The sequence below is a fragment of the Anguilla rostrata genome, chromosome 14 (assembly GCF_018555375.3).
Source record: "Anguilla rostrata isolate EN2019 chromosome 14, ASM1855537v3, whole genome shotgun sequence".
In the NCBI taxonomy this organism is placed as follows: domain Eukaryota; kingdom Metazoa; phylum Chordata; class Actinopteri; order Anguilliformes; family Anguillidae; genus Anguilla; species Anguilla rostrata.
This window is the reverse complement of record NC_057946.1, coordinates 35,180,429-35,196,403: the sequence shown is the minus strand read 5'-3', so window position 1 is coordinate 35,196,403 and position 15,975 is coordinate 35,180,429. Positions and strand designations below refer to the sequence as shown.

Sequence of the window (15,975 nt, the reverse complement as noted above, 5' to 3'; positions counted from 1 at the left end):
GATGATTTTTGTTTTCAGATGGTTTGAATGAATAGTCCCAATAGCAAGAAGATAATGTTGCTTATTGTTAAATACCTCTGCCTATTGTGTGCCCATTAATAACAGACATAGCCGGAAATGAATCATTCATCTGACAAACTGGAATCTTTTCATACACATTTTCATACACAGCAAAAAAAAATTATAATGATTTTTTTTTTTAATTCCTCATGAAAACTATTTGTCTATGTGTGTGTGTGTGAGTGTGTCTGTGTGTGTATGTGTATTTCTGTATATTTCTGTGTGTGTGTGTGTTTTGAAGTTTGAGGTACTGCTCTCTGTCCTTGGTTGTGTTTATCTTAAGCAGCTCCTGGATAATGATGTTCCTCTCATTCGATCTAAACTGTGAGGAGAGCACTTAGATCAGTACCTGTCGGTGGTTATTAAGCGCTTGATATTTACACAGACAGCATCACACGCTTTGTACACAGTATTATCTCACTGTGTAAATAAAGTGGCAGCGCGGCGTGAATTAATTTTCCCCTCCGTCCTTCAGAAAACATTCCGGTGCGGAACACTGATGTTGATTACCGGCTTCTGGAAGCGGCCAAAGCTGGCGACCTGGACACTGTGAAGGTAAGGACTCCGGCACCTGACCTTTAACCTGACCTTTACATAAGGCCTTCTGACCTTTACCTGACCCTCACATAAGGCCTTCTGACCTTTACCTGACCCTCACATAAGGCCTTCTGACCTTTACCTGACCCTCACATAAGGCCTTCTGACCTTTACCTGACCCTCACATAAGGCCTTCTGACCTTTATCTGACCCTCACATAAGGCCTTCTGACCTTTACCTGACCCTCACATAAGGCCTTCTGACCTTTACCTGACCCTCACGTAAGGCCTTCTGACCTTTACCTGACCCTCACATAAGGCCTTCTGACCTTTACCTGACCCTCACATAAGGCCTTCTGACCTTTATCTGACCTCACTAAGGCCTTCTGACCTTTACACTGACCCTCACATAAGGCCTTCTGACCTTTACCTGACCCTCATGTAAGGCCTTCTGACCTTTACCTGACCCTCACATAAGGCCTTCTGACCTTTACCTGACCCTCACATAAGGCCTTCTGACCTTTACCTGACCCTCACATAAGGCCTTCTGACCTTTACCTGACCCTCACATAAGGCCGCCCGACCTTTACCTGATCTTTAGTGGTCTGCTCAGTGGTGTGGTTTGGGTGCATTTTGGCATGGTTTGGCAGTGCTGTGGTTAGGTGCATTTTGGCACGGTTTGGCAGAGGGGGTAACTGCTGCTGTTTCTGTTCCAGCAACTGTGCTCTCCTCAGAATGTGAACTGCCGGGACCTGGAGGGCCGCCACTCCACCCCGCTGCACTTCGCCGCCGGATACAACCGCGTGGCCGTGGTGGAGTACCTGCTGCACCACGGCGCCGACGTCCACGCCAAAGACAAGGGGTGCGTCCTCTCTCTCCTCTCTCTGCTCCTCTCTCCTCCTCTCTCTGCTCTCCTCCCTGTCTCTGCTCCCCTCCCTTTCTCTCTGCTCCTCTCTCCTCCTCCCTCTGCTCTCCTCCCTTTCTCTCTGCTCCTCTCTCCTCCTCTCTCTGCTCTCCTCCCTTTCTCTCTGCTCCTCTCTCATCCTCTCTCTGCTCTCCTCCCTTTCTCTCTGCTCCTCTCTCTCCTCTCTCTGCTCCCTCCTTTCTCTCTGCTCCTCTCTTCTCCTCCTCTGCTCTCCTCCCTTCTCTCTGCTCCTCTCTCCTCCCTCTCGTCTACTCCCTCCTTTCTCTGCTCCTCTCTCTCTCCCCTCTCCTTCTCTCCTCTCTCTCTCTCCTCCCTCTCTCTGCTCTCCTCCCTTTCTCTCTCTCTCTCTCCTCCTCTCTCTGCTCTCCTCCCTTTCTCTCTGCTCCTCTCTCTCCTCTCTCTGCTCTCCTCCCTTTCTCTCTGCTCCTCTCTCCTCCTCTCTCTGCTCTCCTCCCTTTCTCTCTGCTCCTCTCTCCTCCTCTCTCTACTCTCCTCCATTTCTCTCTGCTCCTCTCTCCTCCTCTCTCTGCTCCCCTCCCTTTCTCTCTGCTCCTCTCTCTGCTCTCCTCCCTTTCTCTTTGCTCCTCTCTCCTCCTCTCTCTGCTCTTCTCCCTTTCTCTCTGCTCCTCTCTCCTCCTCTCTCTGCTCTCCTCCCTTTCTCTCTGCTCCTCTCTCCTCCTCTCTCTACTCTCCTCCCTTTCTCTCTGCTCCTCTCTCCTCCTCTCTCTGCTGTCCTCCCTTTCACCTTGCTCTCCTGTTTTTGAAGAGTGTAGAGCTTTATTGGACAGTACAGGCAGACAGGAAGAATAGGAAGGAGAGATGTGTGATGAAGGTCGTGTGACTGGACCTGAACCACCAACACGAATGTGAGCGGTGCTCTGTTCTGACCCCCCCTGTGCCCCCCGCAGGGGTCTGGTCCCGCTGCACAACGCCTGCTCCTACGGGCACTATGAGGTGGCGGAGCTGCTGGTCCGGCACGGGGCCTCGGTCAACGTGGCCGACCTGTGGAAGTTCACCCCTCTGCACGAGGCGGCCGCCAAGGGCAAATACGAGATCTGCAAACTGCTGCTCAAGGTGCGGCCCCACAAACACACTCACACATACAGATATACACATACAGATACACACACACACATACACACATACACATACACATAGAGACACACACATACACACACACACACAGATACACACACATACAGATACACACACACATACACACACACACAGATACATACACATACACACACACACACACATACACACACACACACACACACAGATACACGCACATACAGATACACATAGAGATACACACATACACACACACACACATACGCACAGACACATACACATACATACACATACACACACTCATACAAACACACACACACGCACGCACACACAGATACACACACATACAGAGACACATATACACACACGCACGCACACACACACACACACACGTTTAGTCTGCTGAGGGCCTCTCCCTTCCTCCCTCCAGCATGGCGCTGATCCCACAAAGAAGAACCGGGATGGGAACACGCCGCTGGACATGGTGAAGGAGGGCGACACGGACATCCAGGACCTGCGTACGGGCGACCCCCCTGCTGGACGCGCACACAAAGGCTGCCTGGCACGCGTGCAGAAACTCTGCAGCCCCGAGAACATCAACTGCAGAGACACACAGGGGCGCAACTCCACCCCCCTGCACCTGGCAGGTAAGAGTCTCTAACCCCGCCCCCTGCACCTGGCAGGTAAGAGCCTGTAACCCCGCCCCCTACACCTGGCAGGTAAGAGCCTGTAACCCCGCCCCCTACACCTGGCAGGTAAGAGCCTGTAACCCCGCCCCCTACACCCGGCAGGTAAGAGTCTCTAACCCCGCCCCCTGCACCTGGCAGGTAAGAGCCTGTAACCCCGCCCCCTTCACCTAGCAGGTAAGAGCCTGTAACCCCGCCCCCTACACCTGGCAGGTAAGAGCCTATAACCCCGCCCCTACACCTGGCAGATAAGAGCCTGTAACCCCCCCCTACACCTGGCAGGTAAGAACCTCTAACCCCGCCCCCTTCACCTAGCAGGTAAGGCCACAGCAGTGTCAGTGTTAAAAGCAGCAGTGTTAGTATCAGGAATTCAGGAAGATAAAATGGCCACTATATTCTGAATGGCACTGCTAAATCTAATAATAAATAATGGGCAACACCGGTGCTGTGCCCAGGCTGGTTATATAAACTCTGCTGCAGCTTTTCCAGCAGAATAAGAGGAGCTTTGTGGGTACAGTCCCCATCCCCCAGGTCACCTGATAGCTGCTAAACGACTGCAACATCATCAGAACCTCTCTCATCATTAGAGGCTGCAGGTTTAGCTTCCCTGTGGTGCACTGCTGTTGTGCCCTTAAGCACAACGCTTAACCTTGAGTTACTTCAGTAATATATGCGGCTCTGTGTAAAGTGATTGCGTGTTAAAAGTGTACTCTGTCTAATCCACGATGCTAAGTGCCTGTTTGTACATGTGGACATGGTGGGATGGAGCAGTGAAATGTGCAGGGCAGGTGAAGGGCGCCGTATGTATCCGGACTGCACAATGAGGGCGGATGAGTTCTGGGTTTTGATGCCAGCTTCAGCTCTTAGTTCTTTAATGGGCCCAAGCATTTATTAGACTGCTTTTTACTGTATATGGGAGTGAATCTGCTTGTTTTGTGCAGCTGTTTGGAATTCTAATCCAGAATTTTTGGTTGGAATGAATAGCTAGGCACACAAACACACACACACCAGGGCTCTAACACTAAAGGTTCATGGGCCACCCCAAACACCTCTGTGGCCCAGGCCAGAGAAAGGGGGTTCACTTAGAGAGAGATCGAAACAGTAATACCGTGCTCACGTGCCATTGGCTGTCACTTCACCAGCCTCTTTTACCCATAATGCCCCTATCTCCCCCTTTGCCTCTCTCTCTCCCTTTTCCCCTCACGCTCCTCCTCTCTCTCTCTCCGCTCTCTCTCCTTTTCCCCTTCTTCCTCTCTCTCTCTCCCTCGTGCTCTCCGTTTCCCCCCCTCTGCTCTCTCTCCGTCTCTCCGTCTCTGCAGCCGGCTACAACAACCTGGAGGTGGCGGAGTACCTCCTGGAGCACGGCGCGGACGTGAACGCGCAGGACAAGGGGGGGCTCATCCCGCTGCACAACGCCGCCTCGTACGGGGTGAGCGCCGCTCGGAACGCCGCGGAGCCTCTGGCCGCCTCGCGCGCACCCCCAGGGGCTACCGCAGATACAGCGCCATCTCTCTCCCTGGAGGAGTGGGGCTTACTGTAGCGCTGTGTTATCTCTGCTGCTGTTTCAGTGTCCGGTACTGACCTGTGGAACTTGTACACGTTTATATCGCATATTCTTTTTATTTCTCTGAGCTCTCCCGTAGGATGCATTCTCATGTACGTAGCACATGCAGAAAAAGAGGAGAGCAGCCCACACTGGAATAATCAGGGTCCGCTGTCATTCTCATTCATCTCAGGACTTTTCCTTTATAGTTGGACTCCGTGGTGCTGCACTGCTTCACTGCCCAAGAGATGAAATGACTAATCTTGCTGCCGTGTGCCGTTTTGAGCACAACCAGATTAAACTGGAATTGATCGTTCATTTCTCTGACGGGAATCAGGCAAATCCCTGTAAGACAATTGAAAAAGCTCGCTCGCCCTTTTCTGATGGGAGAAACCTTGATTCCTGTTCCGGGTGGAGCCGCATTGGAAAGCCGTAGCATTGCTATTGTAGCAGCCCCCCAAAGTCAGCTGTTGTGTGTTGGCCTGGTTCATGGCACCAGCCAAGCAAATAAAGGATTTGTCACATTTTCAGCCGTGGCAAGTAATACATTGTGCAAACAACCCTTCCAAAGTACATCAGTGAAGGGAAAAAAACGACTGTGAAATATGAGTGGAGAATATCAATAGCCCTCAGCGAAGCAGCTGCAATCTGTCATGGGTGGGTGAAAAATACTCTGCGATATATCTGCACTATGCAGACCAATCAATGTTTTTATGCCGTGCTCCAGATTGTTTCTCATTCCTTCCAGGAAGTCCGTGACTGACAGATAGCTCCTCACTTTTATGTGGTTTGTAAAACGTTGAAGGATGCCATGCTAAAAAACGAATAGGCATTCTAACCTGTGGAGGAAAAGGACATTATAGACAATAAGTGGTGTTTTACTGCCCTTCGTATGAAAATGAAATGAAGGATGAGTGTGGTGCGGTGTGTGAACGCACCGGTGTGTGGTGTACGGGTGTGTGGTGTACGGGTGTGTGGTGTACGGGTGTGTGGTGTACGGGTGTGTGGTGTACGGGTGTGTGGTGTACGGGTGTGTGGTGTACGGGTGTGTGGTGTGTGGGTGTGTGGTGTACGGGTGTGTGGTGTAAGGGTGTGTGGTGTACGGGTGTGTGGTGTACGGGTGTGTGGTGTAAGGGTGTGTGGTGTACGGGTGTGTGGTGTACGGGTGTGTGGTGTACGGGTGTGTGGTGTGTGGGGTGTGTGGTGTACGGGTGTGTGGTGTAAGGGTGTGTGGTGTACGGGTGTGTGGTGTACGGGTGTGTGGTGTACGGGTGTGTCGTGTGTGGGTGTGTGGTGTACGGGTGTGTGAACGCACCGATGTGTGGTGTACGGGTGTTTGGTGTACGGGTGTGTGGTGTGTGGGTGTGTGGTGTACGGGTGTGTGGTGTGTGGGTGTGTGGTGTACGGGTGTGTGGTGTGTGGGTGTGTGGTGTACGGGTGTGTGGTGTGTGGGTGTGTGGTGTACGGGTGTGTGGTGTACGGGTGTGTGGTGTACGGGTGTGTGGTGTACTGGTGTTTGGTGTACCGGTTTGTGGTGTACGGGTGTGTGAACGCACCGGTGTGTGGTGTACGGGTGTTTGGTGTACCGGTTTGTGGTGTACGGGTGTGTGAACGCACCGGTGTGTGGTGTACGGGTGTTTGGTGTACCGGTGTGTGGTGTACGGGTGTGTGGTGTACGGGTGTGTGGTGTACGGGTGTGCGGTGTCTGTCTCTCTGAGCTCTGCTCTGTGTGCGTCCGCAGCACGTGGACATCGCGGCCCTGCTGATAAAGTACAACACCTGCGTTAACGCCACGGATAAGTGGGCCTTCACCCCGCTGCACGAGGCGGCGCAGAAGGGCCGGACGCAGCTGTGCGCCCTGCTGCTCGCCCACGGGGCCGACCCCACCATGAAGAACCAGGAGGGCCAGACCCCGCTGGACCTGGCCACGGTGCGCACGGCGTACACGCTACGCATGCTGTGCACTATACATTATGCACTCACGCACTGTATACACTCATACACTATACACTCATACAGTATGCACTTATACACTCTACACACTCATGCACTATGCACTTATACACTGTTCACACTGCACACTCATACAGTATGCACTTATACACTGTACACACTGTGCACACTCATACACTATACACTCATACAACTATCTATCTATATATCTAATGTACAGACTACACATGTTGTACACTATACACGCTATGCATGTTGTACAGTATACGCTCAAAGTCTGTACACACTATACACACTCATACAATATACACTGCAGATGCTACACATGCTATACACTATACACTCATACACTGTACACACTCATACACTATGCACTTATACACTGTACACACTATACACACTCATACACTGTACACACTACACATGCTATACACTATACACTGTACACGCTATGCACACTCATACTATACACACTCATACACTATGCACTTTTACACTATACGCACTCATACACTGTACTCTCATACACTGTACACACTATATACTTTCATACACTATACACTCATACACTGCGCACACTTTACACACATGTTATATTGGGTGTGAGTTTGAGAGACAGCAGGGCCTGGTTTGACCTCTGTGCCCTATCTAGAGCGGTGTGACACATGCAAGCCTTAAATGTGCGATTCCTCAGAGCGCAGCGACCTGATGCTGCACTCTGCTAATCTGGCTCAGCCGCTGTGGGATTAGCGCACGCTGGGGCTCCGGCTCAGATGAGCAGGCTTCTGTGTGAGGTGGGGGGGAGTGAGTGAGAGGGAAGGGGGAGGTGGAGGGGAGTGAGGGAGAGGGAAGGGTGAGGTGGGGTGAAGTGAGTGAGAGGGATGGTGAAGGGGAGTGAGTGAGAGGGAAGGGTGAGGTGGGGTGAAGTGAGTGAGAGGGAAGGGTGAGGTGGAGGGGAGTGAGTGAGAGGGAAGGGGAGGTGGAGGGGAGTGAGTGAGAGGGAAGGGGAGGTGGGGTGAGTGAGTGAGAGGGAGGGGGAGTGGGAGTAGTGAGAGGAAAGGGTGAGGTGGGTGAGGAGTGAGAGGGAAGGGTGAGGTGAGGGAGAGTGAGAGGAAGGGTGAGGTGGAGGGAGTGAGTGAGAGGGAAGGGTGAGGTGGAGGGGAGTGAGTGAGAGGGAAGGGGGAGGTGGAGGGGAGTGAGTGAGAGGGAAGGGTGAGGTGGAGGGGAGTGAGTGAGAGGGAAGGGTGAGGTGGAGTGGAGTGAGTGAGAGGGAAGGGTGAGGTGGAGGGAGTGAGTGAGAGGGAAGGGTGAGGTGAGAGGGATGAGGGAAGGGGAGGTGGAGGGAGTGAGTGAGAGGGAAGGTGGTGAGGTGGGGAGGTGAGGTGGGGGGAGTGTGGAGGGAAGGGTGAGGTGGAGGGAAGTGAGGGAGAGGGAGAGAGAGGGCTCTTGCAGTGTTCTGTGAGGAAGGTGGCGGATCTTGGCATCGGCAGAAAAGTGCAGCTCTCACATCATAACCCCATCCGCCTCCGTCACATCCTCAACTTCACATGTCCCTCAGACCACTCCAGGAGTCGCCCCGCTCTCTGTTCCCCGGCCTTGGACTGATCACATCACTCTTCTGTCCCAAGCTGATGACATCAGTTGGGGACTATAATTCATTACAATTACACTTCCTGTTCAGAAGTGTTATTGTTACACTCAGCCATGCCATTGGTCACGTGCAAAGTCACATGTACACCGAGGAAGGTGCCGAGCAATGATGCGAGAACAGGTTACGCTAAAACCCATCCCCCTCCCTCACGGATGATTAGAGATCGAGTTTTCTTACTAAGGGGCTTGAGTATGCAGATAAACAACTTTGCAATATGGAGAGAAGTTTTGTGGACTGAATTAAACATTAATTTGTCTTGCTTTCGTTAAAGCTGACATTAGTGATTAGTAAACTTTCAGTGTCATCTGATAGCAAAAAATAGCTGCTCACACAGTCTACCAGATTTTATCCTTGCTTATGAAGTTAATTGTGATTGATGTGATATGATCTTATTTTGGGCTCCTACAATAAATTACTCTCTTTGGTTTATGTTCCTTGTTCATTAGTTTGCAATAAAAAGTTAAATTTTTATTAATTTCTCCAAGATCAGTTTTCTTGGTGACTGGTTTGTGTTGGAGACTTGGAAAAAAGGGCAAATGTGTAATTATAAATATGCGACAGTGCGTTTCATGCAGATACACCCACCCAAACGATGACACATTAATGCAGATAGATTTGCTTAGGTGTAGGCTAATAGCCTTATGACTAAAATATTTAAACATCTTCAGCTTAATCATCATTTAAAAATATTTTTTGGACATCAGTTAATCTGACTGTGTTGTGAGGTTAGTGTGAATGGTTTAAAAGGCTGTTTTAATGGTGTTAAAAATCTGAAAATGGCAATTAATAAATGTTCTTTAAAATGCAGCAATTATAACAATTATAAATAATGCATTCATAACATGTTGTTTCAATAAATAAAATCGAAATACATTTCAATTTTATTTATGTATTTTTCATCTCAGTGCTTCAATAAACATGTTCACAGATTTTTGTGCCATAAACAAAGTTAGGCTTCTCTTTCCTTATTAATAATAACGTATGATGTCATGAATCCATTAGTCATGTACACTTGCCGTCCTGGGTGCATAAATATGACTTCACAAAAAATAATAAAAATACATATCTTTGTGTTAGAAAAAAATCATACCTCAAAAGTAAATTCAATTTCTGAAAGTTCAAAAGTATATAGCGCACATGTTGAACATTAATATATGAGAAGTATGTTTAATTGGCTGTCAAAAATGAGTCCAATGGGAACATTGGCTTTTTGAGTCTCTTCTGTCTCCAGCTGAGGCCATTTTTTTCTCCTGTCTCACGTTGACGATGTCCACTCTCCCGTCTCAGGCTGATGACATCAGAGCCCTGCTGATTGACGCCATGCCCCCAGATGCGCTGCCCAGCTGCTTCAAACCGCAGGCCACGGTGGTCAGCGCGTCGGTCATCTCCCCCGCCTCCACGCCCTCCTGCCTGTCCGCTGCCAGCAGCATCGACAACCTGGCGGGGCCCCTGGCCGAGCTGGCCGTGTCCGGGGCCTCGGGGCCCGCCGACGGGGCCTCCGGCTCCGACAGGAAGGAGGGAGAGAGTGAGTCAGCGTTAGCGTTAGCGTCGCTGCCCGCCTGTCCGCTCTGCCTTTCAGTGACCGCTGAGGAAGTGCGGCTGGGAGTGGTCCGGGCGGGACAGAGAGTGCGCTGCTGAGCTGTGTGTGTGTGTGTGTGTGTGTGCGTGCGTCTACTTGTGTGCGTGTGTGTGTGCATCTGCTTGTGTGCTTGTGTGTATGTGTGTGTGCATGCATGCGTGTGCGCGTATGTATACTGTGTATACCTGAATTCATGGGTTGTCCCACTTGCAGTGTGAGGTAGACCGTAGTGTTAATTGGTTTGAAATGTTAGTTCATGCGCAGTGTGTCACTGCAGAAAAGGACAGTAAAAGTTAACACTGGAGTGATGTAGAATGTGAAGTGCGCGTTCTGGGAGGCATCCCTTGTTTGGACCTCAGTGCTGAGGCAGTCTGCGGTCCTTTGCTGGATGCGCCGGGCACATCCTTCCTCTGCGGCGTGAGGATGGTGACGGTTCTGCTGTCTCTCTGCAGTCGCCATTCTGGACATGAACATCAGCCAGTTTCTGAAGAGCCTGGGGCTGGAGCACCTGAGGGACATCTTCGAGAGGGAGCAGGTGAGTCAGCTCACCATGGTGCACCAGCAGTATGACAGAGAAGTTCTGCCTGCAGAGTCAAACTTAAATAGACCCTCGGTATCTCAGTATTATAACAGTAAAACTATCGGAGGAGTGCACCTTAGAGGAGACCCTCAGTGTCTCAGTGTTATTGCACACAGAAAACTACCTGAAAAAGTGTAACGTATTGTGCACCTGCAGTATCTCAACAGCACAACACAATAAAACTATCTGTGGAGTGAAACTTACAGCCTACCATCCTCGTATGAATTGTTTTTTTCCCCAAAATGTACAGTTGGAGTGTTGTAATGTATCCTCCACAAACAGGCTCTGTATCTGAAGATATATCGCGTGTGTATAAAGTTTATATCGTCCTCTCTGTTCATGAAAAGTCTGTCTCTCCGTAAAAACAGACTCCTTCCCCTTCTTCCGTGTTGTTTCTCAGTGACGCATCTTGGTCTGGCTTTACAGTCTCTGCTCTCCGCGTTACCCTGCGTCTGCAGATTTTTCACGTCTTCCGCTTTTAATCCGGTTTGGTCCGGCGTAGCCAGGCCTGCCGGAATGAGGCTCCCCGGGCTCCCCGGACCCGGCGCTGTGATTAATCCCGTCCGCTCCGCCTCGGTGGAGCCCCCCGCAGGCCGCTGCGTGGGCAGGCTGACCCCCCGGCAGGCCGCTGTGTGCGCAGGCTGACCCCCCGGCAGGCCGCTGCGTGGGCAGGCTGACCCCCCCGCAGGCCGCTGACCCCCGGCGCCCCGCCCTGATTAGCTCCGCAGGCCGGGCGGCTGCTCGTGCTCAGCCTCGGGCGCTCTCCCGGTCCGGAAGGGTCCGTGAAGACGGGCCTGTGAGACGGCGGTCGCACCGCGTGAACCCCCAGCCGCGCGTTCGCCCGTTAGACCCCCGGGGCTCAGAGGTCTGCCAGGAGCCGGCCAACTGGCCTGTGGGCGGGTCCGGGGCAGACCGTGTGCTTGCCCAAAGGCCCATGTGCTGCTGTTGGTGGTTTATTTCTGCTTTCAATAAGCATGGTAAATGCTTTGCTAGTGGACTTGAATGCAGTAGTAGTGTTAGTAGCAATAGTCAAGGGATAACAGACATGTTTGTCGAAAACACTTGTGGGAAAAGGTACCCTGTACAGCACTATAGTGCTCTGTACATGTGCACTGCACCTGCCCCACCGTCCCATGGCCCATTGTTATGGAAGCAAGTTGTGCATTTGATGTGGCCGCTGTCTTTACTCAGTAACAATGGGTCTGATTATTCTGGAAAGCTCTCCGGTCCTCGTCGGGTCTGCTGTGGCAGGTTTGAGCCGGGCTTTGAGAAGCTCAGGGACCCGCCCGCGTGCGGTGCGTTTCGGGCTCCGCCCCCCAGCCCAAACACTGAGGCCGCTGAGCCGCGCGAGAGCGTGTGGGAGGGGCGCGAGAGCTCCTTCTGCGTCACAGCGTTTGATCCCGCGCCCTCCCGCCGCTGAAGGAGGCGGAAGTCCCGCCCGTGGGCGGAGCTTTCTCTCTCTGCCGTAACGACTGTTTGTGTGTTAGACTTCAGACTGCGGCAACAGCAGTTCGGTTGGCGTCGTAGGTTTCCTTACAGAACTACAGCCCGTACCCTGCTCGTAGAATTCTTCTGTACCTGCTTTCCTAATGAGGCACTCAACTCTCCAGACAGGACAACTGAAATCTAAAAAACAGAGTACCTGCTGACCAGTATTGTTCTCCACAAAATCCCCATTTTTGATGTTTGAAGCCGTAGCGCATCGGTGTGGGGTAAAAAGTTTGAAGAAAGTGAGAGGCAGTGGAAGTGTGAAAGTGTGAGTCCCCACATGCACTTCCATCCATCCTCTCTGCTGATTTGCAGGCAGTTAATGCAACACTGCCACCTGCTGCAAGGAATGTGCACTGCCTCCTGCTATTACCGTGTTCACTATGGAATCCTTATTGTGCACTACAGCTCATCCACCTCCCCATCACTCTCATATTCAGACTGGCTCATATTAGCCCCTGTGTGGGCTAATGTTTTTATAAACGGGGGTCAGGACAGACCGAGGGGTCATGAGATTACGGGAAGGGGTGGTAAAGATAATTTATCTTATAGCCTTAGCCAAAGACATTAACACCAGTCTAATTTAGCACTGCAGTTGCTGTCATTGTAAAATTTGTTAAACAACATTTTAATTCCATAATTGAGGATAGATCAGGCACTATTTTAATGAGGCAGATTACAGATAATGTTCTCGGTAAGTGGGTCAAGAATCCTGGGACCAGGAGAGGAGCATCATGGGTTTTTTTGCAAAAGTGTCCTATAACCATTTGCCACTTGTTTTTTAAATGGTGAGTTTGAGCTCTTTTCTTCCTGAAAGTGGACTCTTTGGCTGAGTTCCCGATGGTCGTTGTTTGTCTCTGCTCTGATTGGCTGCTCTCTGCTCCTTCTCAGATAACGCTGGACGTGCTGGCTGACATGGGTCACGAGGAGCTGAAGGAGATCGGGATCAACGCTTACGGCCACCGCCACAAGCTCATCAAGGGCATCGAGAGGCTGCTGGGGGGGCAGCAGGGTGAGTCCGAGCGGCCCTGTCAGGCCAGCTCCAGCTCGAAATACACTTTTTCAGACCCTAAATGTCTCTGGGAGCCCCTAGCATTTGGCTTTACTGCTGAACATTCTCTGCTATTACCAACTGTTAGAGTGCAGAAGCTCTTCTTGTGTGTGTGCTTATGACATACCCAAGTCCTCTGGTTGAGACATTTAGGGTCTAAAAATGTGGACTTCCTGATTAATAAGGGGAAAGTCCTGGGCTGGTCACTTCTCTGCTGTGGATTGTGCAGGTGACCCTCTTTACCTGTTCCAGGTTCCAACCCTTACCTGACGTTTCACTGTGCCAGCCAGGGAACAGTGCTCATCGATCTGGCCCCCGACGACAAGGAGTTCCAGTCGGTGGAGGAGGAGGTGCGTGGAGCCCTGGGCTCCTCTGGATGTGTTGAGTGTCTGGTTTTGTGTGTTGAGTGTGCAGTGGTGTTGGGGATTGATACTAGACCCTTTCTTTTCACAGCTGCAGAGTACTATACGGGAGCACAGAGATGGGGGCAATGCAGGGGGTGTGTTCAGCAGGTACAACATCCTGAAGGTGAGTGCCCCTCCCACCACTCTGCATGCCAGACACTCAGGTTTTTTAAAGCCACAGGGTCTCCCGGGGTCCCCAACCCTGGCCCTGGAGAGCCACAGGGTCTCCCGGGGTCCCCAGCCCTGGTCCTGGAGAGCCACAGGGTCTGCTGGGGTCCCCGGCCCTGGCCCTGGAGAGCCACAGGGTCTGCTTTGTTTTGTTTTTACTTTTAAATCAGAATGAAATTCAGAACCAAACCAGGTGATGGGAGTTCATTGTGTAATCGTCTGCTTCTATGGGTCGATCACCAGAACCGTGTATCACTAAAAACCAGCAGATTCTGCGGCTTTCCTGGGCCGGTGTTTGAAAAGTTTGTTAGTGACGCTGGTTTCCACAAAAAATCCTGCAATCCCATTGGTACTGATTATAACCAGTCTTGAGTTGAGATAGGCCTTCTTGTAAATTAAGTTATGCTTGTGCATGTGCCAATTAGCTGCTAACACTTGAAGGCAAAGAAAGTTTGGGAAAAAAACTGATTAGGGGTTGTCTCTTAATGCCTTTTTCCCAATGGGTAAGAAGTCTTTGAAGATTTATCACAGTGCAAGTCTCCAAACAGAGATCCTAAAGCAGCTGTCAGATTAGGATCTGTTCACTGCACCTGGTATTTAACAGGGTGTGTGTGATCGAACGTGGCGCTTGTCTCGGCATTCTCCACAGATCCAGAAGGTGGTGAACAAGAAGCTGAGGGAGAGGTACGCTCACAGGCAGAAGGAGATCGCAGACGAGAACCACAACCACCACAACGAGCGCATGCTCTTCCACGGTGAGCAGCTGCGTCCTTACTTCTGCTTCAGTAGTCCGCAGCCAATTACTGCACGTCTGTGATCCTTGATAATGATCCTCAGTGCCTTTTAACCTTCTGTGATGGCCTCAAACCATTTTAACCATTGATAGTGGCCTTTCAGAATAACCTCAAACTCATTTAACCTTTCATGGTTACCTCAAAGTCTGTTAGACTTTAATAGCAATCTCAAACTCTTCTAACCTTTTAGAATAACCTCAAATACTTTCATACCATCAGTCCCTTCTTTTTTCCTGGTGATAATTCTCAATGCTCTGCTTCCACCATGGCCTTCTGCTTTTCTCTGTTCTTGCCTGTGGAGCAGGAAACCTGACCGTGTATAACTGTAATCCTGTGTATGCAGGTTATAGTCCTTATTGGTTGTTCTGTGCGTCATGGCTGCCTGCCTTCCCTGTGTGAATGTGGGTGAGTAAAGTCTGCTCTCCCCTGGCTCTGCTCCCTCAGGGTCTCCCTTCATTAACGCCATAATCCACAAGGGCTTCGACGAGCGCCACGCCTACATCGGGGGCATGTTCGGGGCCGGGATCTACTTCGCCGAGAACTCCTCCAAAAGCAACCAGTACGTGTACGGCATCGGGGGCGGGACCGGCTGCCCCACCCACAAGGACCGGTCCTGTTACATCTGCCACAGGTGAGGCTCCTCCCCCCCGACACTACCGGCCAATCAGGATCCAAACTGACTGCGTGGAGAGGTGACTGGCGGGTGCCCGCACCTGGGTCAGATAATGATCTGAAACACTTTGACCCATTAATGTGTGTGTGTGTGTGTGTGTGTGCGCGCGCCTGCGTGCCTGTGTTTGTGTGTGTGTGTGCCTGCGTGCCTGTGTGTGTGTGTGTGTGTGTGCCTGTATGCCTGTGTGTGTATGTGTGTGTGTGTATGTGCCTGTATGTCTGTGTGTGTATGTGTGTGTGTGTGTGTGTGTGTGTGTGTGTGTGTGCCTGCATGCCTGTGTGTGTGTGTGTGTGTGTGTGTGTGTGTGTGTGTGCCTGTATGCGTGCTTGTCTGCATGTGGTCCGTATGCCTAACTTGTACATGTACATGCTCCTTGCTCTGCAGGCAGATGCTGTTCTGTCGGGTGACCCTGGGGAAGTCCTTCCTGCAGTTCAGTGCCATGAAGATGGCCCACGCCCCCCCGGGACACCACTCTGTCATCGGGAGACCCAGCGTCAACGGCCTGGCCTACGCAGAGTACGTCATCTACAGAGGGGAACAGGTGAGTACCTCTGTCAGACAGGACCGGTGTACTGAGTACCTCATCTACAGACCAGCTCTGTCATACAGGTCTAGTGCCCTGAGTACCTCATCTACAGACCAGCTCTGTCAGACAGGACCAGTGTACTGAGAACCTAATCTGCAGACCAGCTCTGTCATACAGGTCTAGTGTACTAAGTACTTCTTCTACAGACCAGCTCTGTCAGGCAGGACCAGTGTCCTGAGTACTTCATCTACAGACCAGCTGTGTCAGAAAGGACTAATGTGCTG

At 51.3% G+C, this 15,975-nt stretch overlaps 1 protein-coding gene across 2 annotated transcripts in view; it reads left to right on the top strand.

Annotated features, from left to right (window-relative positions):
- The window catches only part of tnksa (tankyrase, TRF1-interacting ankyrin-related ADP-ribose polymerase a), a 135,951-nt gene that overhangs the window by 117,105 nt on the left and 2,871 nt on the right, over positions 1 to 15,975 (top strand). For both annotated transcript variants that reach the window (XM_064308740.1, XM_064308739.1), the window contains 14 exons: positions 536 to 615; positions 1,313 to 1,458; positions 2,430 to 2,595; positions 3,026 to 3,242; positions 4,601 to 4,710; positions 6,566 to 6,754; positions 9,716 to 9,953; positions 10,460 to 10,542; positions 12,967 to 13,087; positions 13,379 to 13,476; positions 13,580 to 13,654; positions 14,348 to 14,453; positions 14,937 to 15,123; positions 15,550 to 15,706. In XM_064308740.1, coding sequence (XP_064164810.1) covers positions 536 to 615; positions 1,313 to 1,458; positions 2,430 to 2,595; positions 3,026 to 3,242; positions 4,601 to 4,710; positions 6,566 to 6,754; positions 9,716 to 9,953; positions 10,460 to 10,542; positions 12,967 to 13,087; positions 13,379 to 13,476; positions 13,580 to 13,654; positions 14,348 to 14,453; positions 14,937 to 15,123; positions 15,550 to 15,706 — 1,973 coding nt within the window. The remainder of the gene's footprint in view (positions 1 to 535; positions 616 to 1,312; positions 1,459 to 2,429; positions 2,596 to 3,025; positions 3,243 to 4,600; positions 4,711 to 6,565; positions 6,755 to 9,715; positions 9,954 to 10,459; positions 10,543 to 12,966; positions 13,088 to 13,378; positions 13,477 to 13,579; positions 13,655 to 14,347; positions 14,454 to 14,936; positions 15,124 to 15,549; positions 15,707 to 15,975) is intronic.